Source organism: Pseudophryne corroboree, chromosome 9, assembly GCF_028390025.1.
Source record: "Pseudophryne corroboree isolate aPseCor3 chromosome 9, aPseCor3.hap2, whole genome shotgun sequence".
Taxonomy (NCBI): Eukaryota; Metazoa; Chordata; class Amphibia; order Anura; family Myobatrachidae; genus Pseudophryne; species Pseudophryne corroboree.
In genome coordinates, this window is record NC_086452.1 from 39,404,509 (window position 1) to 39,429,469 (window position 24,961).

The 24,961-nt window shown below is 51.1% G+C and overlaps 1 protein-coding gene across 11 annotated transcripts in view; it reads left to right on the top strand.

Annotated features, from left to right (window-relative positions):
* The first annotated feature begins 5,850 nt into the window (after positions 1-5,850).
* DOCK7 (dedicator of cytokinesis 7) overlaps positions 5,851-24,961 on the top strand; it is a 274,293-nt gene continuing 255,182 nt past the window's right edge. For 5 of the 11 annotated variants that reach the window (XM_063939206.1, XM_063939208.1, XM_063939207.1 and 2 more), the window contains exon 1: positions 5,853-5,980. In XM_063939206.1, coding sequence (XP_063795276.1) covers positions 5,943-5,980 — 38 coding nt within the window. In that variant the 5' untranslated portion in view covers positions 5,853-5,942. Of the gene's footprint in view, positions 5,981-24,961 lie in introns of all 11 variants that reach the window. The other 6 variants (XM_063939203.1, XM_063939205.1, XM_063939204.1 and 3 more) reach the window with 3 other exon arrangements.

Below are 24,961 nucleotides of genomic sequence, written 5' to 3' on the forward strand. Positions count from 1 at the left end.
GGCCAGACCGGGTGTCGGTTCATCGGTGCATTCCCCTTCTGGGAAAGATGGTGGCCTCTGACGAGGCTCTACAGTACGGGAGGTTTCATGCTCGGTCCTTCCAACTGGATCTCCTAGACAAGTGGTCTGGATCCCATCTACATATGCACCAGAGAATATGTCTGTCGCCAAAGGCCAGGATTTCACTCCTCTGGTGGCTGCAATTACCTCACCTTCTGGAGAGCCGCAGGTTTGGGATTCAGGACTGGATCCTTCTAACCACAGATGCAAGTCTTCGGGGCTGGGGCGCAGTCACTCAAGGGGAAACCTTCCAAGGAAGGTGGTCAAGTCTGGAAGCCGGCCTGCCAATAAACATTCTGGAACTAAGAGCCGTATACAACGGTCTTCTCCAAGCGGCCCATCTTCTGAGAAATCGGGTCATTCAAGTGCAGTTGGACAATGTAACGACAGTGGCTTACATAAGCCGACAGGGTGGAACGAAGAGCAGAGCTGCAATGTCAGAGGTAGCAAGAATCATCCTCTTGGCAGAAATACACGCATTGGCTTCAACAAGAAGCTTTGGCGATATTGTTCCAGGTCGAGGGACCCGCAAGCAGTGGCGGTGGACGCCCTAGTGACTCCGTGGGTTTTCCAGTCGGTGTATGCGTTTCCGCCACTCCCTCTCATTCCAAGAGTGCTAAAGCTCATAAGGAGAACAAGGGTTCAAGCGATCCTCATTGCTCTAGACAGGCCAAGACAGTCTTGGTACGTGGATCCTTTGGATCTACTGCTAGAAGAGCCGAGGCCTCTTCCTCTTTGGGAGGACCTGCTGCAACAGGGGCCATTCGCCTATCAAGACTTACCACGGCTACGTTTGACGGCATGGAGGTTGAACGCCAGATACTAGCTTGGGTGGGCATTCCGAACAAGGTTATTCCTACCCTGATACAGGCTAGGAAAGGAGTAACGTCTAAACATTACCATCGTATTTGGAAAAAATATGTATCTTGGTGTGAGTCCAAGAAGTTTCTTACGGTGGAGTTTCAACTGGGACATTTTCCCCTCTTCCTGCAAGCAGGTGTGGATATGGGCCTGAGGTTAGGATCCATAAAGGTCCAATTTTCGGCCCTATCCATTTTCTTCCAGAAACAGTTGGCTGCCCTCCCTGAGGTTCAGACTTTTTTGAAGGGAGTTCTGCAAATCCAACCTCCCTTTGTACCTCCTACGGCGCCCTGGGTTCTTAACATGGTGTTGCAGTTCCTCCAGTCGGACTGGTTTGAACCTCTACAGGAGGTTGAGGTCAAGTTTCTCACGTGAAGGCTGTCACTTTGTTAGCCTTAGCTTCTGCTAGACGTGTGTCGGAGTTGGGAGCTTTGTCATGTAAAAGCCCATACTTGATCTACCATGAAGATAGAGCTGAGCTTCGGACACGTCAGCAGTTTCTTCCAAAGGTTGTGTCGGCATTTCATATCAACCAGCCTATTGTGGTGCCAGTTGCAACTGACCCCTCAATTTCATCAAAGTCCTTAGATGTTGTGAGGGCTCTAAAAATCTATGTGAGGAGGACTGCTCGTCACAGAAAATCAGACTCTCTGTTTGTCCTGTATGATCCCAAGAAAATTGGGTGTCCTGCTTCTAAGCAGATGATCTCTCACTGGATCAGATTCACTATCCAGCATGCGTATTCTACGGCAGGCTTGCCGTGTCATACGTCTGTTAAGGCCCACTTTACTCGTAAGGTGAGTTCTTCCTGGGCGGCTGCCCGGGGTGTCCCGGCTTTGCAACTCTGCCGAGCAGCTACTTGGTCGGAGTTGAACACGTTCGCAAAGTTCTACAAGTTCAATACTTTGGCGTCTGAGGACCTTAAGTTTGGTCAATAGGTTCTGCAGGAGCCTCCGTGCTCTCCCTCCACGTTCTGGGAGCTTTGGTACATCCCCATGGTACTAATGTGGACCCCAGCATACTCTAGGACGTAAGAGAAAATAGGATTTTAATTACCTACCGGTAAGTCCTTTTCTCGTAGTCCGTGGAGGATGCTGGGCGCCCGCCCAGTGCTTCGTTTTCCTGTAGTGGTTATCTGGTTCAGTACAACTTTGTTTTTAGTTGAGTACTGCATTGTTAAGTAAGATTGCAGCGGTTGCTGAGTTTCGGACTGGTTAGCTTGGTTTGCCTTGTATGTGTGAGCTGGTATGAATCTCGCCACTATCTGTGTAAAATCCTTCTCTCCAAGATGTCCGTCTCCTCGGGCACAGTTTCTAGACTGAGTCTGGTAGGAGGGGCATAGAGGGAGGAGCCAGCCCACATTGTTAAACTCTTAAAGTGCCAATGGCTCCTGGTGGACCCTTCTATACCCCATGGTACTAATGTGGACCCCAGCATCCTCTACGGACTACAAGAAAAGGATTTACTGGTAGGTAATTAAAATCCTATTTTTTCAACCTCATAAACTATCTAACTATCACAGTGCTTAAGGTCGACAGGTTCAAAAGGTCAACATGACAAGAGTCGACACACAAATGATTGAGACAAGTTATTTGTAGACTATGAAGCGCGGCGAGTGAAGCGAGCAATTATGGTAATATATGATAATACGTACAAAATGACACCCAGACCCCCCCCCCCAAAAAAAAAACAAACAAAAAAAACTCTTGTCGACTATTTGTGCATCGGCCATTGTCATGTTGACCTTTAAACCATGTCGACCAATTGTACATGTCGAACGACCTTACCCTCTGTCTTGCTGTTACCTGTTGACCTTTTGACCTAATCGAACTGATGCATGTCGACAATATGGCGTTAACCTAATTACTATTTACCTAGACACTATATATCTTTTATACAACACCTGGTATTTATACCACGGTTCCCAAATTTAATGGACCAATGGGAATGACTGTCCCACCCACAAGATCATCAATTTTAAACCCCCCAAACAATGTGAATTTGGGGGGTGCTCTCACCAGACATGCAGGAAGGTGCTAACGCCCCAGCACAAACTGGAGAACTTGTTTCATTTGAATAAACTAGATCTGGCCTTAAACATAGCAAAGCGAAACAGTCATATGTATTATATATGTATTTACCGGTATGTGGTTAGCATTCCGCTCGTCGGGATCCTGACAGGGGCACCATACTGCCGCCGGTATACCGGCGAGGTAGGTGATTCCCCCTCTATGGTTGTCCTCTCATGATGCTACCCCCCCCCCACTTTCACTAACTGTTAGTGTCCCCCAAGGTTCTGTTCTTGGTCCTCTCCTTTTCTCTCTCTATACGTCCTCTTTAGGTGAACTCATTAGTTCTTTTACCTTCCAATATCATCTCTATGCTGATGACACTCAAATCTACCTCTCCCCGGCTCTCCTCACTCGTGTATCCAACTGTCTCTCTGCTATCTCTTCCTGGATGTCCCAGCGCTTTCTTACACTCAACATGTCTAAGACTGAGCTGATCATCTTCCCTCCCTCCCGCATAACCTCACCTCCCACAATCTCATTATCCATTGATGGCACTACTATCTCCTCCAGCCCCCAAGTGCGCTGTATTGGCGTAATCCTTGACTTCTTCAGACCACACATTTAGCACCTCTCGCAAACCTGCCGTTTTCATCTCAAAAACATCTCCAGGATCAGACCCTTCCTCACCCAGGATGCCACTGAGACCCTCATCCACTCACTGCTTATTTCCAGACTGGACTACTGTAATCTCCTCCTGACTGGCCTCCCTGACAATTACCTCTCTCCACTCCAATCTATCCTCAATGCTGCTGCCTGTCTCATCTTCCTCACCAAACGTACTACGTTCACCTTCCCTCTCCTACAAGACCTTCACTGGCTCCCCTTCCCTTTCAGAATCCAATTCAAACTTCTCACACTCACCTACAAAGCCCTCACCGACTCCTCTCCCATTTACATCTCTGACCTTATCTCCCTTTACACTCTCACCCGTCCTCTTCACTCTGCTAATGCACGCAGACTCTCCTGCCTTATGATTACTTCCTCCCACTCCTACCTCCAAGATTTTTCACGTGCTGCACCACTTCTCTGGAATTCTTTACCTCTCCCCTTCAGACTCTCCACCTCTCTACAGAACTTCAAACGGGCTCTCAAGACCCACTTCTTCACCAAACCCAGCCAAATCTCATCCTAACCCTCTGTCCCACGCTCGATCTACCCCATCTGTATCACCCCTGTCTGTCTGCCCCTCCCCTTTAGAATGTAAGCTCTCACAAGTAGGGCCCTCTTCCCTCATGTACTTATCCTTTTCTTACTATAATAATCCTCAACTGCCCAAATCCCGCAGTTTTTTGGCCACCTTGAAACGTATCTCTATGTCGTCTACTGATGTAGTTATGTTTAGTTACCCTGTACTTGTCCTATATTGTCTTCAACTGTAAGTCACTGTTTTCCTTTTTTTTATGTGCATATGTACCCTGTAATTGGGCGCTGCGGAACCCTTGTGGCGCCATATAAAGGATTATAATAATAATAATAATAAATAGAATGTGTCGCTCGCCACCGAGCCCGCAGCGTGGTGAGTGCAGCAATCCCGCAAGGGGCTTCGTTGCGTTAGCACCCCTGCCGGCATTCTACTGCTTGGGAGGCCGATGTCGGCATATTGATATTCAGCATCCAGGGTGGCGGCAATTTGTACCGAACCCAAGATGTAGCCTTGGGAAACATGCAACTTCAGCTGCCTCTCCCTGTACTGTTAGCCCTGAAACAAGAGCTGTGCTTTCCCAGCCATTGCTTTGGAATGATTGTGGTAGTTTGAGTCTCTCTCTCTCTCTCTCCCCAGTCCAGGCTTATTAGTCCGCACTGTTCTGATCCTTTCCCAGTATAAATCACACTTATTCCCCTGTGTGTTTACTCTTGTCCTTACTTTCAATGGCTGCTCTGTGCTGAGTGTTATTACATAAAACATTGTGTAACCCTGCTGCTTTGTGCTAATCTGTGTACTCACTGTACGATCAATGCTTTATTACACATGGAGACACAATGGCGGAGGGTGGCCTCAGGGACTGGCCAGGTTACCGTCTTAGTTTAAGGGAACTGTGCCCATAGATATGGCTGGGCAGGGCTGGGCACACAGACTATTACACAATAATTATATGTATTCTGCAACTTTTTATTTTCTATCATTCAAGCAGCAATAAAACCGGAACAAAAAAATGCAGCTGGAGCAAACGCAGCTTCCTTCTGTGCTTTTCAGCCTTGCATTTACATCACCAGACACAGCTTCTCTCCCTTTTCATATTGCCCTGGAATTTGATACCTGTTTACAGTGCTCTCTGCGTGGGTGACAACTGTGTCTAGTTGCAAAGGAAAGAAAGTGAAGCCTGATTATATAAAGACATGGCTGAAAAGAAGAGTAGGGGTCAGACAATAGATCCACAATGAGGGGGCTTTGGAAGTACAGAAGCCTATAATAAAATGTACAGATAACTATCTGAATGATGTCTGTATGAGGAGCGGAACAGTATCAGAGGAGAGGATGCCCTGCTAGAGAGATAGACCAAATATTATTGCATTACTGCATGATGAATGTTATTTAGGTTTTTATTTTGTATCATACATGTTGGTGTGAAGAAAATATAATAATAATAATAATAATATAATATAAAATTCTAAGTGTATCTATTTTATTATAACATAGTTATGATGTTTTAATGAGTTGTGTGAACATATTTTGGTCCCCTATGATTACCCAGTTTTCTAGACATTACGGTACCTAGCCTATCCTTACCCGGTGCTCTTAGCACTGACTTTAATTACTAAGTCCTCAAGGCATTACGGTACCCACATCACTACCCAGTGCTCCAGGCATTACGGTGCCCAGCCTATCACTACCCAGTCCTTAAGACATTACGGTACCAGGCCGCCGTAATCCCCCGAAGCGGCGCGCACAGCGTTCCCAGTATCCACATCCTCCCTTCGCCGGGAGTCGCAGCCTCTGAGGCCGCGGACATGGCCGAGCGCAGAGCCTTCGCCCAGAAGATCAGCAGGTAACGGGGCAGCCCGGGGGCTGAATCCCTCTTCTCTCCCGCAGCTACACCCCGTGAACCCAGACAATACGGCCAGTGGGAGCATGAGGGGGATTCCCAGGCTCCACTCCCTGCACAGGCCGCCCCTTCCCTGTCCGTCCGGCCTGGATGAGACCCTCACCCCCCTCTGTCTGTCAGTCCTGGATGAGACCCTCTCTCTTCCCCTCTGTCTGTCAGTCCTGGATGAGACCCTCTCTCTTCCCCTCTGTCTGTCAGTCCTGGATGAGACCCTCTCTCTTCCCCTCTGTCTGTCTGTCTGTCAGTCCTGGATGAGACCCTCTCTATCCCTCTCTCTGTCAGTCCTGGATGAGACCTTCTCTCTTCCCCTCTGTCTGTCAGTCCTGGATGAGACCCTCACCCACCTCTGTCTGTCAGTCCTGGATGAGACACTCTCTCTCCCCCTCTGTCTGTCAGTCCTGGTTGAGACGCTCTGTCTTCCCCTCTGTCTGTCAGTCCTGGATGAGACCCTCTCTCTTCCCCTCTGTCTGTCAGTCCTGGATGAGACCCTCTCTCTTCCCCTCTGTCTGTCAGTCCTGGATGAGACCCTCTCTCTTCCCCTCTGTCTGTCAGTCCTGGATGAGACCCTCTCTCTTCCCCTCTGTCTGTCAGTCCTGGATGAGACCCTCTCTCTTCCCCTCTGTCTGTCAGTCCTGGATGAGACCCTCTCTCTTCCCCTCTGTCTGTCAGTCCTGGATGAGACCCTCTCTCTTCCCCTCTGTCTGTCAGTCCTGGATGAGACCCTCTCTCTTCCCCTCTGTCTGTCTGTCAGTCCTGGATGAGACCCTCTCTATCCCTCTCTCTGTCTGTCCTGGATGAGACCTTCTCTCTTCCCCTCTGTCTGTCAGTCCTGGATGAGACCCTCACCCACCTCTGTCTGTCAGTCCTGGATGAGACCCTTTCCCCCTCTGTCTGTCAGTCCTGGATGAGACCCTCTCCCCCTCTGTCTGTCAGTCCTGGATGAGACCCTCTCTCTTCCCCTCTGTCTGTCAGTCCTGGATGAGACCCTCTCCCTTCCCCTCTGTCTGTCAGTCCTGGATGAGACCCTCTCTCTTCCCCTCTGTCTGTCAGTCCTGGATGAGACCCTCTCTCTTCCCCTCTGTCTGTCTGTCTGTCTGTCAGTCCTGGATGAGACCCTCTCTATCCCTCTCTCTGTCAGTCCTGGATGAGACCTTCTCTCTTCCCCTCTGTCTGTCAGTCCTGGATGAGACCCTCATCCCCCTCTGTCTGTCAGTCCTGGATGAGACCCTCTCTTCCCCTGTGTCTGTCAGTCCTGGATGAGACCCTCTCTCCCCCTGTGTCTGTCAGTCCTGGATGAGACCCTCTCTCCCCCTGTGTCTGTCAGTCCTGGATGAGACCCTCTCTCTCTCTCCCCCTCTGTCTGTCTGTCAGCCCTGGATGAGACCCTCCCAAACTGAAATGATATCTTGCACCAATATAATTACAGCTTGGGATAGTGGAGACCTCATGTCCTAATGATTACTAGCACACCCTAATAATTACCCCAGAGACAATGGGAGTGTCCTGTAATAATGGGGGACCCCAAACAATAGCAGATAGTAGCAGCAGACGGTGGGGCAGTAACCTGGCGTTTGCCCTTATTCCCACCTCAGAACATTTCCTTGTCTGACTCCTGTCGATCTCCCGTCATGACTGACGGCTGTTCTGGCCGAGCGTTTACTGCGCAGTCTCCGCAGCGGAACGGGCTTCTTCTCTATACATTATACCGCTGCTGACATATCACCCAGGGCTGACTGTGACGTGAGCACATGGAGCTTACAATCTAATGATGCAGCCATAGAGCGTAGTCCAGCGCATTATCACAGATACCAGGGACCATATCCGTGTATGTACTATCGTAGTATAAATGGGCGTGGTCAAATTAGTTGACGTTCAGGATGTTGACATGGTTGGGCGGTCCACATGCAAATGCTCACACTTGCATAATGTTGACATTGCCAGAGTGTCAGTATTTGGAATGTCGACAGATGGCGTGGTGACCATGCGGATCTCCATTCCGGAGGGGAGTATGCCTGAACCTAACCGCAGACTAACTCTAAAATCGGCCAAACATCGTCTGTCGGCATTCTATCGGCAACATGTCACTGTCGACAATCCATCAGTGACTTTGTAAACAAGCAGACGAGCGCTATAATGTATGCAATAAGAAAACCATATGAGACCTATACGAGTAAGAATGTTACACTTCATTGCAACAGAAATTACTTTGCAGAGAAAGTGTTTAATGGGGGGGGGGATTCAGACCTGATCGTCACTATGATCAGCTTCCCTGACATGCGGGGGGATGCCCAGCACAGGGCTAGTCCACCCCGCATGTCAGGGCCGACCCCCTTCCTCCCTGCACAGGTACAAAAGCATCGCATGGCGGAGATGCTTACATACTGGAAGTGTAGCTCCCAGCCAGCGCAGCTCCTATGCGCTGGCAGGGAGCTACTCATTGCAGCCCGGGTCACAAAGGCTGTGTGTGACGTCACACAGCCGCCGCGTCTCACCCCCCAACGCTCAAGGCGCGCGTGTGTTGCCCGGGCCGCGCCCCCTAAACGGCAGCTGAACGCCGCCGGCCCGTCCCCTCCCGCCCAGTGACCGCCTCTGCCTGTCAATCAGCTGTCAGACAGCGGTCTGCCATGCGCCGACGCATGCGCCGTTCAGGCCTGATCGCTGTTGTGCGAAAACGCAGAGCACCGATCAGGTCTGAATTCGCCCCTATATCTTTTATGAAATGATGGAACCTGGGAAACCAGCAACCGGGTATATATAGGAAGAGATGATGCAGGCCTGGTGATCATAACTAGCCCCATCCGTCCCTAATACTTCCCTCCAGTCCTCTGCACTGGTCCGTCCTCTCTGTGATCAGCTCCAGCAGCTGCGTTCTACGCTAGGAACCGGTAGTGGCTGGATGATGTTGATGCTGGGAGTAAAGTAGGTCTTTGGGGGTCGTAACTGCAGCGCACCCGGCACCTAGCGCAGGAGAAGCTGCCTGCCGTGATAATATAACTTCACACGCCAGAAAGGGGCTGGTTGCGTATACAATTGAATAGCTCCTGTGCAGTTTAGTTGGAAACTATGGGAGCTAGAAACAGTTGAATCTCCCCCCTAAGTGTAAAGACCCCTTGTCGTTCTGGATTACAGCGCATATGCATAGTACCGTAGAAACACCTGTGTATACTGTATACTGTATGCTCCTCGTCATTATGTCCAATATCTGTGGGACAATCTCTTTCTGTTTGACGATTTGTTGTATAGAGTCTTTATTTTTTGATTTCTCTGACATCCTAAGTGGATGCTGGGACTCCGTAAGGACCATGGGGATTAGCGGCTCCGCAGGAGACTGGGCACAACTAAAGAAAGCTTTAGGACTACCTGGTGTGCACTGGCTCCTCCCACCAAGACCCTCCTCCAGACCTCAGTTAGATTCTTGTGCCCGGCTGAGCTGGATGCACACTAGGGGCTCTCCTGAGCTCCTAGAAAGAAAGTATATCATATATATATACCAACATCGTCCTCATACATGTCGACACACACGTACCGACACACAGCACACACACCGGGAATGCTCTGACAGAGGACAGGACCCACTAGCCCTTTGGGGAGACAGAGGGAGAGTCTGCCAGCACACACCAAAAACGCTATAATTATATAGGGACAACCTTATATAAGTGTTTCTCCCTTATAGCATCTTTTATATATATACAATATCGCCAAAATCAGTGCCCCCCCTCTCTGTTTTAACCCTGTTTCTGTAGTGCAGTGCAGGGGAGAGCCTGGGAGCCTTCTCTCCAGCTTTTCTGTGAGAGAAAATGGCGCTGTGTGCTGAGGAGATAGGCCCCGCCCCTTTTTCGGCGGGCTCGTCTCCCGCTATTTTTGAAGTTAGGCAGGGGTTAAATATCTCCATATAGCCTCTGTGGGCTATATGTGAGGTATTTTTTGCCTCTAATAAGGTTTTTATTTGCCTCTCAGAGCGCCCCCCCCAGCGCTCTGCACCCTCAGTGACTGTTGTGTGAAGTGTGCTGAGAGGAAAATGGCGCACAGCTGCAGTGCTGTGCGCTACCTTAAGAAGACTGAGGAGTCTTCAGCCGCCGATTTTGGACCTCTTCTCTCTTCAGCGTCTGCAAGGGGGCCGGCGGCGCGGCTCCGGTGACCATCCAGGCTGTACCTGTGATCGTCCCTCTGGAGCTAGTGTCCAGTAGCCAAGCAGCAAATCCACTCTGCACGCAGGTGAGTTCACTACTTCTCCCCTAAGTCCCTCGTTGCAGTGATCCTGTTGCCAGCAGGACTCACTGTAAAGTAAAAAACCTAAGCTAAACTTTCTCTAAGCAGCTCTTTAGGAGAGCCACCTAGATTGCACCCTTCTCGTTCGGGCACAGTACCTAACTGGAGTCTGGAGGAGGGTCATAGGGGGAGGAGCCAGTGCACACCACCTGATCTGGTAAAAGCTTTACTTTTTTGTGCCCTGTCTCCTGCGGAGCCGCTATTCCCCATGGTCCTTTCAGGAACCCCAGCATCCACTACGGACTCCGAGAAATAGAATTATCGGTAAGTAAATTCTTATTTTTAGGTTTTTTATTTTACAGTGAGATCTGCTGGCAACAGACTCACTGCAGCGAGGGACTAAGGGGAGAAGAAGCGAACCTACCTAACTGGTGGTAGCTTGGGCTTCTTAGGCTACTGGACACCATTAGCTACAGAGGGATCGACCGCATGGATCCGGCCGTTGATGTTCGGTCCCGGAGCCGCGCCGCCGGTCCCCTTACAGAGCCAGAAGCAAGAAGTGTTCCGGAAAATCGGCGGCAGAAGACTTCAGTCTTCACCAAGGTAGCGCACAGCACTGCAGCTGTGCGCCATTGCTCCTCATGCACACCTCACACTCCGGTCACTGATGGGTGCAGGGCGCTGGGGGGGGGGGCCCTGAGCAGCAATATAAACACCTTGCCTGGCAAAATCATCTCAATATATAGCCACAGAGGCTATATATGTGATAAATACCCCTGCCAGAATCCATAAAAAAGCGGGAGAAAAGTCTGCGAAAAAGGGGCGGAGCTATCTCCCTCAGCACACTGGCGCCATTTTCTCTTCACAGTGCAGCTGGAAGACAGCTCCCCAGGCTCTCCCCTGTAGTTTTCAGGCTCAAAGGGTTAAAAAGAGAGGGGGGGGGCCACTAAATTTAGGCGCAATATTGTTTATACAAGCAGCTATTGGGGGAAAAATCACTCAGTTATAGTGTTAATCCCTGCATTATATAGCGCTCTGGTGTGTGCTGGCATACTCTCTCTCTGTCTCCCCAAAGGACTTTGTGGGGTCCTGTCCTCAGTCAGAGCATTGCCGGTGTGTGTGCTGTGTGTCGGTACGGCTGTGTCGACATGTGGGATGAGGAAGGTTACGTGGAGGTGGAGCAGAGGCCGATAAATGGGATGTCGCCCCCTGTGGGGCCGACACCAGAGTGGATGGATAGGTGGAAGGTATTAACCGACAATGTCAACTCCTTACATAGAAGGCTGGATGACGTAAAACAGCTGCGGGACAGCCGGCTTCTCAGCCCGCGCCTGCCCAGGCGTCTCAAAGGCCATCAGGGGCTCAAAAAAGCGCCCGTTACCTCAGATGGCAGACACAGATGTAGACACGGAGTCTGACTCCAGTGTCGACGAGGTTGAGACATATACACAATCCACTAGGAACATCCGTTACATGATCTCGGCAATGAAAAATGTGTTACGCATTTCTGACATGAACCCAAGTACCACATAAAAGGGGTTTTATTTTTGGGGAGAAAAAGCAGCCAGTGTTTTGTTCCCCCATCAGATGAATGAATGAAGTGTGTAAAGTAGCGTGGGTTCCCCCGATAAGAAACTGGTAATTTCTAAAAAGTTACTGATGGCGTACCCTTTCCTGCCAGAGGATAGGTCACGTTGGGAGATATCCCTTAGGGTGGATAAGGTGCTCACACGTTTGTCAAAAAAGGTGGCACTGCCGTCTTAGGATACGGCCACCTTGAAGGAGCCTGCTGATAAAAAGCAGGAGGCTATCCTGAAGTCTGTATATACACACTCAGGTTATATACTGAGACCTGCAATTGCCTCAGCATAAATAGTGCTGCTGCAGCGTGGTCTGATACCCAGTCAGATAATATTAATACTCTAAGACAGGGATAATAGTTTGCTAACATAGAGCATATTAAAGACGTCGTCTTAGATATAAAGGATGCACAGAGGGATATTTGCCGGCTGGCATCCAGAATTAATGCAATGTCCATTCTGCCAGGAGGGTATTAGAAACCCGTCAGTGGACAGGTGATGCTGCCTATAAAAGGCACATGGAGATTCTGCCTTATAAGGGTGAGGAATTGTTTGGGGATGGTCTCTGGGACCTCGTATCCACAGCAACAGCTGGGAAGAAAAATTCTTACCTCAGGTTTCCTCACAGCCTAAGAAAGCACTGTATTTTCAGGTACAGTCCTTTCGGCTTCAGAAAAGCAAGCGGGTCAAAGGCGCTTCCTTTCTGCACAGAGACAAGGGAAGAAGGAAAAAGCTGCACCAGCAGCCAGTTCCCAGGATCAAAAATCTTCCCCCGCTTCCTCTGAGTCCACCGCATGACGTTGGGGCTCCACAGGTGGAGACAGGTGCGGTAGGGGCGCGTCTCGGGAACTTCAGGGACCAGTGGGCTTGCCCACAGGTGGATCCCTGGGTTCTGCAAATAGTATCACAGGGATACAGGCTGGAGTTCGAGGCGACTCCCCCTCGCCGTTACCTCACATCAGCCTTGCCTGCTGCCCTCGGAGAAAGGTAGTACTGGCGGCAATTCACAAGCTGTACTTCCAGCAGGTGAAATCAAGGTACCCCTCCTTCAACAAGGCCGGGGTTACTATTCCAAAATGTTGTGGTACCGAAACCAGACGGTTCGGTGAGACCCATTCTAAAATTGAAAGCCTTGAACACTTATATACGAAGGTTCAAGTTCAAAATGGTATCGCTCAGGGCGATTATTGCAAGCCTGGAGAATTTCATGGTATCACTGGACATCAAGGATGCTTACCTGCATGTCCCTATTTACCCTCTTCACCAGGAGTACCTCAAAATTGTGGTACAGGATTGTCATTACCAATTCCAGACGTTGCCGTTGGTCTGTCCCCGGCACCGAGGTATTTACCAAGGTAATGGCCGAAATAATTATCCCGTACTTGGACGATCTCCTTATAAAGGCGAGGTCCAGGGAGCAGTTGTTCGGCGGAGTAGCACTATCTCGGGAAGTGCTACAACAGCACGGCTGGATTCTGAATATTCCAAAGTCGCAGCTGGTTCCTACGACGCGTCTACTGTTCCTGGGTATGGTTCTGGACACAGAACAGGATAAAAAGGGTTTCTCCCGAAGGAGAAGTCCAAGGAGTTGTCTTCTCTAGACAGAGACCTCCTAATACGTATACAGGTGTCGGTGCATCAATGCACGCGAGCCCTGGGAAGGATGGTAGCTTCTTACGAAGAAATTCCATTCGCCAGGTCCCATGCAAGGATTTTCCAGTGGGATCTGTTGGACAAGTGGTCCGGGTCGCATCTTCAGATGCATCGGCGGATAACCCTGTCTCCAAGGGCCAGGGTGTCGCTGTTGTGGTGGCTGCAGAGTGCTCCTCTTCTAGGGGGCCGCAGATTCGGCATACAGGACTGGGTCCTGGTGACCACGGATGCCAGCCTTCGAGGCTGGGGGGCAGTCACACAGGGAAGAAACCTCCAAGGCTATGGAAAAGTCAGGAGACTTCAATACACATAAATATTCTGGAACTAAGGGCCATTTACAATGCCCTAAGTCAGGCTAGACCCCTGCTTCAACACCGGCCGGTGCTGATCCAGTCAGACAACATCACGGCGGTCGCTCATGTAAACCGACAGGGCGGCACAAGAAGCAGGATGGCGATGGCAGAAGCCACAAGGATTCTCCGATGGGCGGAAAATCATGTGTTAGCACTGTCAGCAGTGTTCATTCCCGGAGTGGACAACTGAGAAGCAGACTTTCTCAGAAGACGCGACCTCCACCCGGGAGAGTGGGGACTTCATCCAGAAGTTTTCCAAATGATTGTACACCGTTGGGAAAGGCCACAGGTGGACATGATGGCGTCCCGCCTCAACAAAAAGCTACAAAGATATTGCGCCAGGTCAAGGGACCCTCAGGCGATAGCTGTGAACGCTCTGGTAACACCGTGGGTGTACCAGTCGGTGTATGTGTTCCCTTCTCTGCCTCTCTTACCCAGGGTAATGAGAATAATAAGAAGGAGAGGAGTAAGAACTATACTCATTGTTCCGGGTTGGCCAAGAAGAGCTTGGTAACCAGAACTCCAAGAAATGATCTCAGAGGACCCATGGCCTCTGCCGCTCAGACAGGACCTGCTGCAGCAGGGGGCCTGTCTGTTCCAAGACGTACCGCGGCTGCGTTTGACGGCATGGCGGTTGAACGCCGGATCCTGAAGGAAAAGGGCATTCCGGGGGAAGTTATCCCTACGCTATTTAAAGCTAGGAAAGAAGTGAACGCAAACCATTATCACCGCATATGGTGGAAATATGTTGCGTGCTGTGAGGCCAGGAAGGCCCCAAAGGAGAAATTTCAGCTAGGTCGATTTCTGCACTTCCTACAGTCAGAGGTGACTATGGGCCTAAAATTGGGTTCCATGAAGGTCCAGATTTCGGCTCTATCGATTTTCTTCCAAAATAGAACTGGCTTCACTGCCTGAAGTTCGGACTTTTGTTAAGGGAGTGCTGCATAGTCAGCCCCGTTTGTGCCTCAAGTGGCACCGTGGGATCTCAACGTGGTGTTGGATTTCCTGAAGTCGCATTGGGTTGAGCCACTTAAATCCGTGGAGCTACTATACCTCGCGTGGAAAGTGGTCATGCTGTGGGCCGTGGCGTCGGCCAGGCGTGTATCAGAATTGGCGGCTTTGTCATACAAAAGCCCTTATCTGTATTTTATATGGATAAGGCGGAATTGAGGACTCGTTCCCAATTCCTTCCTAAGGTGGTATCAGTTTTTCATGTGAACCAACCTATTGTGGTGCCTGCGGCTACTTGGGACTTGGAGGATTCCAAGTTACTGGACGTAGTCAGGGCCCTGAAAAGTATGTTTCCAGGACGGCTGGAGTCAGGAAAACTAACTCGCTATTTATCCTGTATGCACCCAACAAGCTGGGTGCTCCTGCTTCTAAGCAGACTATTGCTCGCTGGATCTGTAGCACGATTCAACTTGCACATGCTGCGGCTGGACTGCCGCACCCTAAATCTGTAAAAGCCCATTCCACGAGGAAAGTGGGCTCTTCTTGGGCGGCTGCCCGAGGGGTCTCGGCTTTACAACTTTGCCGAGCTGTTACTTGGTCGGTTTCAAACATTTTTGCAACAGTCTACAAGTTTGATACCCTGGCTGAGGAGGACCTAGAGTTTGCTCATTCGGTGCTGCAGAGTCATCCGCACTCTCCCGCCCGTTTGGGAGCTTTGGTATAATCCCCATGGTCCTTACGGAGTCCCAGCATCCACTTAGGACGTCAGAGAAAATAAGATTTTACTCACCGGTAAATCTATTTCTCGTAGTCCGTAGTGGATGCTGGGCGCCCATCCCAAGTGCGGATTGTCGGCAATACTTGTTTATAGTTATTGCCTAACTAAAGGGTTATTGTTGAGCCATCTGTTGAGTGGCTCAGTTATATTTCACACTGTTAACTGGGTATAGTATCACGAGTTATACGGTGTGATTGGTGTGGCTGGTATGAGTCTTACCCGGGATTCAAAATCCTTCCTATTTGTGTCAGCTCTTCCGGGCACAGTATCCTAACTGAGGTCTGGAGGAGGGTCTTAGTGGGAGGAGCCAGTGCACACCAGGTAGTCCTAAAGCTTTCTTTAGTTGTGCCCAGTCTCCTGCGGAGCCGCTAATCCCCATGGTCCTTACGGAGTCCCAGCATCCACTACGGACTACGAGAAATAGATTTACCGGTGAGTAAAATCTTATTTTTTCACCTCTTCACAATCTGCGGTGCCGACCTATAGAGAGATATATTATAATATTATGTATGTGAAAGTCTCAGGTGCTTTTTGGAGGTTGAAGAGCGCATGTATAGTTCATTCCGCCTGTCTCGCTGAGCTGGCCGTGTACATATGCAGGATACACCTAGCTCGTTAAGTGTAGTATATGCCCCAAGTGTAGTATATGCCTTTACATGTGGTGGGATTGGTAGTAAATGAGTCCAGGTTACGCCAGAGATACTGCTAGACAGTGGTAAATGTTAACAATACAGTGCATAGCGCCACTCACACCCCATACAGCGCATAGCGCCACTCACACCCCATACAGCGCATAGCGCCACTGACACCCCATACAGTGCATAGCGCCACTAACACCCCATACAGTACAGTGCGTAGCGTAACTCACACCCCATACAGTGCATAGCGCCACACACACACACCATACAGTGCGTAGCGTAACTTACACTCCATACAGTGCATAGCGCCACTCACACACCATACAGTGCATAGCGCCTCTCACACCCCATACGGTGCACAGCGCCACTCACACCCCATACAGTGCGTAGCGTAACTCACACTCCATACAGTGCATAGCGCCACTCACACCCCATACAGTGCATAGCGCCACTCACACTCCATACAGTGCATAGCGTAACTCACACCCCATACAGTGCATAGCGCCACTCACACCCCATACAGTGCATAGCGTAACTCACACTCCAAACAGTGCATAGCGTAACTCACACCCCATACAGTGCGTAGCGTCACTCACACCCCATACAGTGCATAGCGTCACTCACACCCCATGCAGTGCATAGCGTCACTCACACCCCATGCAGTGCATAGTGTAACTCACACCCCATACAGTGCATAGCGTAACTCACACCCCATACAGTGCATAGCGTAACTCACACCCCATACAGTGCATAGCGTAACTCACACCCCATAGAGTGCATAGCGCCACTCACACCCCATACAGTGCACAGCGCCACTCACACCCCATACAGTGCGTAGCTTAACTCACAACCCATACAGTGTATAGCGCCACTCACACCCCATACAGTGCATAGCGCCACTCACACCCCATACAGTGCATAGCGTAACTCACACCCCATACAGTGCATAGCGCCACTCACACCCCATACAGTGCATAGCTTAACTCACAACCCATACAGTGCATAGCTTAACTCGCACCCCATACAGTGCATAGCGTCACTCACACCCCATACAGTGCATAGCGCCACTCACACCCCATACAGGGCATAGTGCCACTCACACCCCATACAGGGCATAGTGCCACTCACACCCCATGCAGTGCATAGCGCCACTCACACACCATGCAGGGCATAGCGTCACTCACACCCCATACAGTGCATAGCGCCACTCACACCCCATACAGTGCGTAGCGTAACTCACACTCCATACAGTGCATAGCGCCACTCACACCCCATACAGGGCATAGCGTCACTCACACGCCATACAGTGCATAGCGTAACTCACACCCCATACAGTGCATAGCATAACTCGCACCCCATACAGTGCATAGCGTCACTCACACCCCATACAGTGCATAGCGTTTCTCACACCCCATACAGTGCATAGCGCCACTCACATGCCATACAGTGCATAGCGCCACTCACACCCCATACAGTGCATAGCGCCACTCACACCCCATACAGTGCATAGCGTAACTCACACCCCATACAGTGCATAGCGCCACTCACACCCCATACAGTGCATAGCGTCACTCACACCCCATACAGTGCATAGCGTTTCTCACACCCCATACAGTGCATAGCGCCACTCACATGCCATACAGTGCATAGCGCCACTCACACCCCATACAGTGCATAGCGCCACTCACACCCCATACAGTGCATAGCGTAACACACCCCATACAGTGCATAGCGCCACTCACACACCATACAGTGCATAGCGCCACTCACACCCCATACAGTGCGTAGCGTATCTCACACTCCATACAGTGCATAGCGCCACTCACACACAATACAGTGCATAGCGTAACTCACACCCCATACAGTGCGTAGTGTCACTCACACCCCATACAGTGCATAGCGTCACTCACACCCCATGCAGTGCATAGCGTCACTCACACCCCATGCAGTGCATAGCGTAACTCACACCCCATGCAGTGCATAGCGTAACTCACACCCCATACAGTGCATAGCGTAACTCACACCCCATACAGTGCATAGCGTAACTCACACCCCATACAGTGCATAGCGTAACTCACACCCCATAGAGTGCATAGCGCCACTCACACCCCATACAGTGCACAGCGCCACTCACACCCCATACAGTGCGTAGCTTAACTCACAACCCATACAGTGCACAGAGCCACTCACACCCCATACAGTGCATAGCGCCACTCACACCCCATACAGTGCATAGCGTAACTCACACCCCATACATTGCATAGCGTAACTCACACCCCATACAGTGCATAGCGCCACTCACACCCCATACAGTGCATAGCGTAACTCACACCCCATACAGTGCATAGCGTAACTCACACCCCATACAGTGCATAGCGCCACTCACACCCCATACAGTGCATGGCGCCACTCACACGCCATACAGTGCATGGCGCCACTCACACGCCATACAGTGCATAGCGCCACTCACACCCCATACAGTGCATAGCGCCACTCACACCCCATACAGTGCATAGCGCCACTCACACCCCATACAGTGCATAGCGCCACTCACACCCTATACAGTGCATAGCGCCACTCACACCCCATACAGTGCATAGCGCCACTCACACCCCATACAGTGCATAGCCCCACTCTCACCCCATACAGTGCATAGCGCCACTCTCACCCCATACAGTGCATAGCGCCACTCACACCCCATAGAGTGCATAGCGCCACTCACACTCCATACAGTGCATAGCGTCACTCACACCCCATACAGTGCATAGCGCCACTCACACCCCATACAGTGCATAGCGCCACTCACACCCCATACAATGCATAGCGTAACTTCTACACCCCATACAGTGCATAGCGCCACTCACACCCCATACAGTGCATAGCGCCACTCACACCCCATACAGTGCATAGCGTAACTTCTACACCCCATACAGTGCATAGCGCCACTCACACCCCATACAGTGCATAGCGCCACTCACACCCCATACAGTGCATAGCGCCACTCACACCCCATACAGTGCATAGCGTAACTTCTACACTCCATACAGTGCATAGCGCCACTCACACTCCATACAGTGCATAGCGCTACTCACACCCCATACAGTGCATAGCGTAACTCACACCCCATACAGTGCATAGTGTCACTCACACCCCATACAGGGCATAGCGCCACTCGCAGCCCATGCAGGGCATAGCGTAACTCACACCCCATATAGTGCATAGCGCCACTCACACCCGATACACTGCATAGCGCCACTCACACCCCATACAGTGCATAGCGCCACTCACACACCATACAGTGCATAGCGCCACTCACACACCATACAGTGCATAGCGCCACTCACACCCCATACAGTGCGTAGCGTATCTCACACTCCATACAGTGCATAGCGCCACTCACACACAATACAGTGCATAGCGTAACTCACACCCCATACAGTGCGTAGTGTCACTCACACCCCATACAGTGCATAGCGTCACTCACACCCCATGCAGTGCATAGCGTCACTCACACCCCATGCAGTGCATAGCGTAACTCACACCCCATACAGTGCATAGCGTAACTCACACCCCATACAGTGCATAGCGTAACTCACACCCCATACAGTGCATAGCGTAACTCACACCCCATACAGTGCATAGCGTAACTCACACCCCATAGAGTGCATAGCGCCACTCACACCCCATACAGTGCACAGCGCCACTCACACCCCATACAGTGCATAGCGCCACTCACACCCCATACAGTGCATAGCGCCACTCACACCCCATACAGTGCATAGCGCCACTCACACCCCATACAGTGCATAGCGCCACTCACACCCCATACAGTGCATAGCGCCACTCACACCCCATACAGTGCATAGCGCCACTCACACCCCATACAGTGCATAGCGCCACTCACACCCCATACAGTGCATAGCGCCACTCACACCCCATACAGTGCCACTCTCACCCCATACAGTGCATAGCGCCACTCTCACCCCATACAGTGCATAGCGCCACTCACACCCCATACAGTGCATAGCGCCACTCACACTCCATACAGTGCATAGCGTCACTCACACCCCATACAGTGCATAGCGCCACTCTCACCCCATACAGTGCATAGCGCCACTCACACCCCATACAATGCATAGCGTAACTTCTACACCCCATACAGTGCATAGCGCCACTCACACCCCATACAGTGCATAGCGCCACTCACACCCCATACAGTGCATAGCGTAACTTCTACACCCCATACAGTGCATAGCGCCACTCACACCCCATACAGTGCATAGCGCCACTCACACCCCATACAGGGCATAGCGCCACTCACACCCCATACAGTGCATAGCGCCACTCACACCCCATACAGTGCATAGCGCCACTCACACCCCATACAGTGCATAGCGTAACTTCTACACCCCATACAGTGCATAGCGCCACTCACACTCCATACAGTGCATAGCGCTACTCACACCCCATACAGTGCATAGCGTAACTCACACCCCATACAGTGCATAGCGTAACTCACACCCCATACAGTGCATAGTGTCACTCACACCCCATACAGGGCATAGCGCCACTCGCAGCCCATGCAGGGCATAGCGTAACTCACACCCCATATAGTGCATAGCGCCACTCACACCCGATACACTGCATAGTGCCACTCACACCCCATACAGGGCATAGCGCCACTCACACCCCATGCAGGGCATAGCGTAACTCACACCCCATACAGTGCATAGCGCCACTCACACCCCATACAGTGCGTAGCTTATCTCACACTCCATACAGTGCATAGCGCCACTCACACACCATACAGTGCATAGCGTAACTCACACCCCATACAGTGCGTAGTGTCACTCACACCCCATACAGTGCATAGCGTCACTCACACCCCATGCAGTGCATAGCGTCACTCACACCCCATGCAGTGCATAGCGTCACTCACACCCCATGCAGTGCATAGCGTCACTCACACCCCATAGAGTGCATAGCGTAACTCACACCCCATAGAGTGCATAGCGCCACTCACACCCCATACAGTGCACAGCGCCACTCACACCCCATACAGTGCACAGCGCCACTCACAACCCATACAGTGCATAGCGCCACTCACACTCCATACAGTGCATAGCGTAACTCACACCCCATACAGTGCATAGCGCCACTCACACCCCATACAGTGCATAGCGTAACTCACACCCCATACAGTGCATAGCGTAACTCACACCCCATACAGTGCATAGCGCCACTCACACCCCATACAGTGCATGGCGCCACTCACACGCCATACAGTGCATAGCGCCACTCACACGCCATACAGTGCATAGCGCCACTCACACCCCATACAGTGCATAGCGCCACTCACACCCCATACAGTGCATAGCGCCACTCACACCCCATACAGTGCATAGCGCCACTCACACCCCATACAGTGCATAGCGCCACTCTCACCCCATACAGTGCATAGCGCCACTCTCACCCCATACAGTGCATAGCGCCACTCTCACCCCATACAGTGCATAGCGCCACTCTCACCCCATACAGTGCATAGCGCCACTCTCACCCCATACAGTGCATAGCGCCACTCTCACCCCATACAGTGCATAGCGCCACTCACACCCCATACAGTGCATAGCGCCACTCACACCCCATACAATGCATAGCGTAACTTCTACACCCCATACAGTGCATAGCGCCACTCACACCCCATACAGTGCATAGCGCCACTCACACCCCATACAGTGCATAGCGTAACTTCTACACCCCATACAGTGCATAGCGCCACTCACACCCCATACAGGGCATAGCGCCACTCACACCCCATACAGTGCATAGTGCCACTCACACCCCATACAGTGCATAGCGCCACTCACACCCCATACAGTGCATAGCGCCACTCACACCCCATACAGTGCATAGCGTAACTTCTACACCCCATACAGTGCATAGCGCCACTCACACTCCATACAGTGCATAGCGCTACTCACACCCCATACAGTGCATAGCGTAACTCACACCCCATACAGTGCATAGCGTAACTCACACCCCATATAGTGCATAGCGCCAGTCACACCCCATACAGTGCATAGCGCCACTCACACCCCATACAGGGCATAGCGCCACTCACACCCCATACCGTGCATAGCGTAACTCACACCCCATACAGTGCATAGCGTAACTCACACCCCATACAGTGCATAGCGTAACTCACACCCCATACAGTGCATAGCGTAACTCACACCCCATGCAGTGCATAGCGTCACTCACACCCCATGCAGTGCATAGCGTCACTCACACCCCATGCAGTGCATAGCGTCACTCACACCCCATGCAGTGCATAGCGCCACTCACACCCCATGCAGTGCATAGCGCCACTCACACCCCATACAGTGCATAGCGCCACTCACACCCCATACAGTGCATAGCGCCACTCACACCCCATACAGTGCATAGCGCCACTTACACCCCATACAGTGCATAGCGCCACTCACACCCCATACAGTGCATAGCATAACTTCTACACCCCATACAGTGCATAGCGCCACTCACACCCCATACAGTGCATAGCGCCACTCACACGCCATACAGTGCATAGCGTAGCTTCTACACCCCATACAGTGCATAGCGCCACTCACACCCCATACAGTGCATAGCGCTACTCACACTATACAGTGCATAGCGCCACTCACACCCCATACAGTGCGTAGCGTAACTCACACTCCATACAGTGCATAGCGCCACTCACACACCATACAGTGCATAGCGTACCTCACACCCCATACAGTGCATAGCGCCACTCATTAACTCACACCCCATACAGTGCATAGCGCCACTCGCACACCATACAGTGCATAGCGCCACTCACACCCCGTACAGTGCATAGCGCCACTCACACGCCATACAGTGCATAGCGCCACTCACACCCCATACAGTGCATAGCGCCACTCATACGCCATACAGTGCTTAGCGCCACTCACACGCCATACAGTGCATAGCGCCACTCACACCCCATACAGTGCATAGCGTCACTCACACCCCATACAGTGCATAGCGCCACTCACACCCCATACAGTGCATAGCGCCACTCACACCCCGTACAGTGCATAGCGCCACTCACACGCCTTACAGTGCATAGCGCCACTCACACCCCATACAGCGCATAGCGCCACTCATATGCCATACAGTGCATAGCGCCACTCACACGCCATACAGTGCATAGCGCCACTCACACCCCATACAGTGCATAGCGCCACTCACACCCCATACAGTGCATAGCGTCACTCACACCCCATACAGTGCATAGCGCCACTCACACCCCATACAGTGCATAGCGCCACTCACACCCCATACAGTGCATAGCGCCACTCACACCCCATACAGGGCATAGAGTCACTCACACGCCATACAGTACATAGCGTAACTCACACCCCATACAGTGCATAGCGCCACTCACACCCCATACAGTGCATAGCGCCACTCACACCCCATGCAGGGCATAGCGCCACTCACACTCCATGCAGGGCATAGCGCCACTCACACCCCATACAGTGCATAGCGCCACTCACACCCCATACAGGGCATAGAGTCACTCACACGCCATACAGTGCATAGCGTAACTCACACCCCATACAGTGCATAGCGCCACTCACACCCCATACAGTGCATAGCGCCACTCACACCCCATGCAGGGCATAGCGCCACTCACACTCCATGCAGGGCATAGCGCCACTCACACCCCATGCAGTGCATAGCGCCACTCACACCCCATACAGTTTGTGCCCCAACTGTGTTATTCATATCTAATAAAGTCACAGTCACCATGTAAAGGGAAATTAGAACAAGACCTCAGGACAGAATGAAAGTATGTAATAAGATGTAATGCATTCACACCAGGCGTCTTCCCTTTTTTTCTGTGGACCGGTTGTTAATATAAACATAATAATGCAGCAACATTACTATAGCATTAGCATGAATGGGAGGAATACGTCATCACTTTGTAATTTGCACCAATGCATTAGATCTGCCACCAAACATGCGCAAATGTGTGTTATTTTGCGTCAGCACGACTGTACAATACTTTGGTGGTACTTGCACACCCCATCTATCGGGAGGGTATCGTATTACGGCGTTTGAAATCCCGGCAGTCAGAATGCAGACAGCGTCATCCCAACCTTCACAATCCCGACTGATCTCGATGAGTATTTTATCACTGAGCCTATTCATCCCCTCCCGCAGCCTAACCCTAAGCCTAGCATTTACCGACGGAGCTCTGACCGTCGGTATGCCGATGTTACCATTCTGACCATCGGTATTTTAGCCGCTGGGATCTTGACCTCATCCCCATCTATCCCCTCTCCTGTTCCTCCTGTTACAAGGTGTCTTAAGGGTGAAATGCATCTCAGTTGGTATCGGTGAGAAGGTGTAAGAATTATGAGTGTATACGTAGGGGATAAAAGGCGCAGAATGCATTTGCGTGACGCTACATGAGCCCCGGGAAGTTTACGTTAAGACCATAGAGGGTGTGGCGGATAGTGGAAGTTAGGTTTACTGAAGGACACAGACCGTTGTACAGCCTGCAGTCTATAATAAGTTGTACAGTCTGCTGTCTATAATAAGTTGTACAGTCTGCTGTCTATAATAAGTTGTACAGTCTGATTGCAGTCTATAATAAGTTGTACAGTCTGCTGTCTATAATAAGTTGTACAGTCTGATTGCAGTCTATAATAAGTTGTACAGTCTGCTGTATATACAGTAAGCAAATGTTGTTT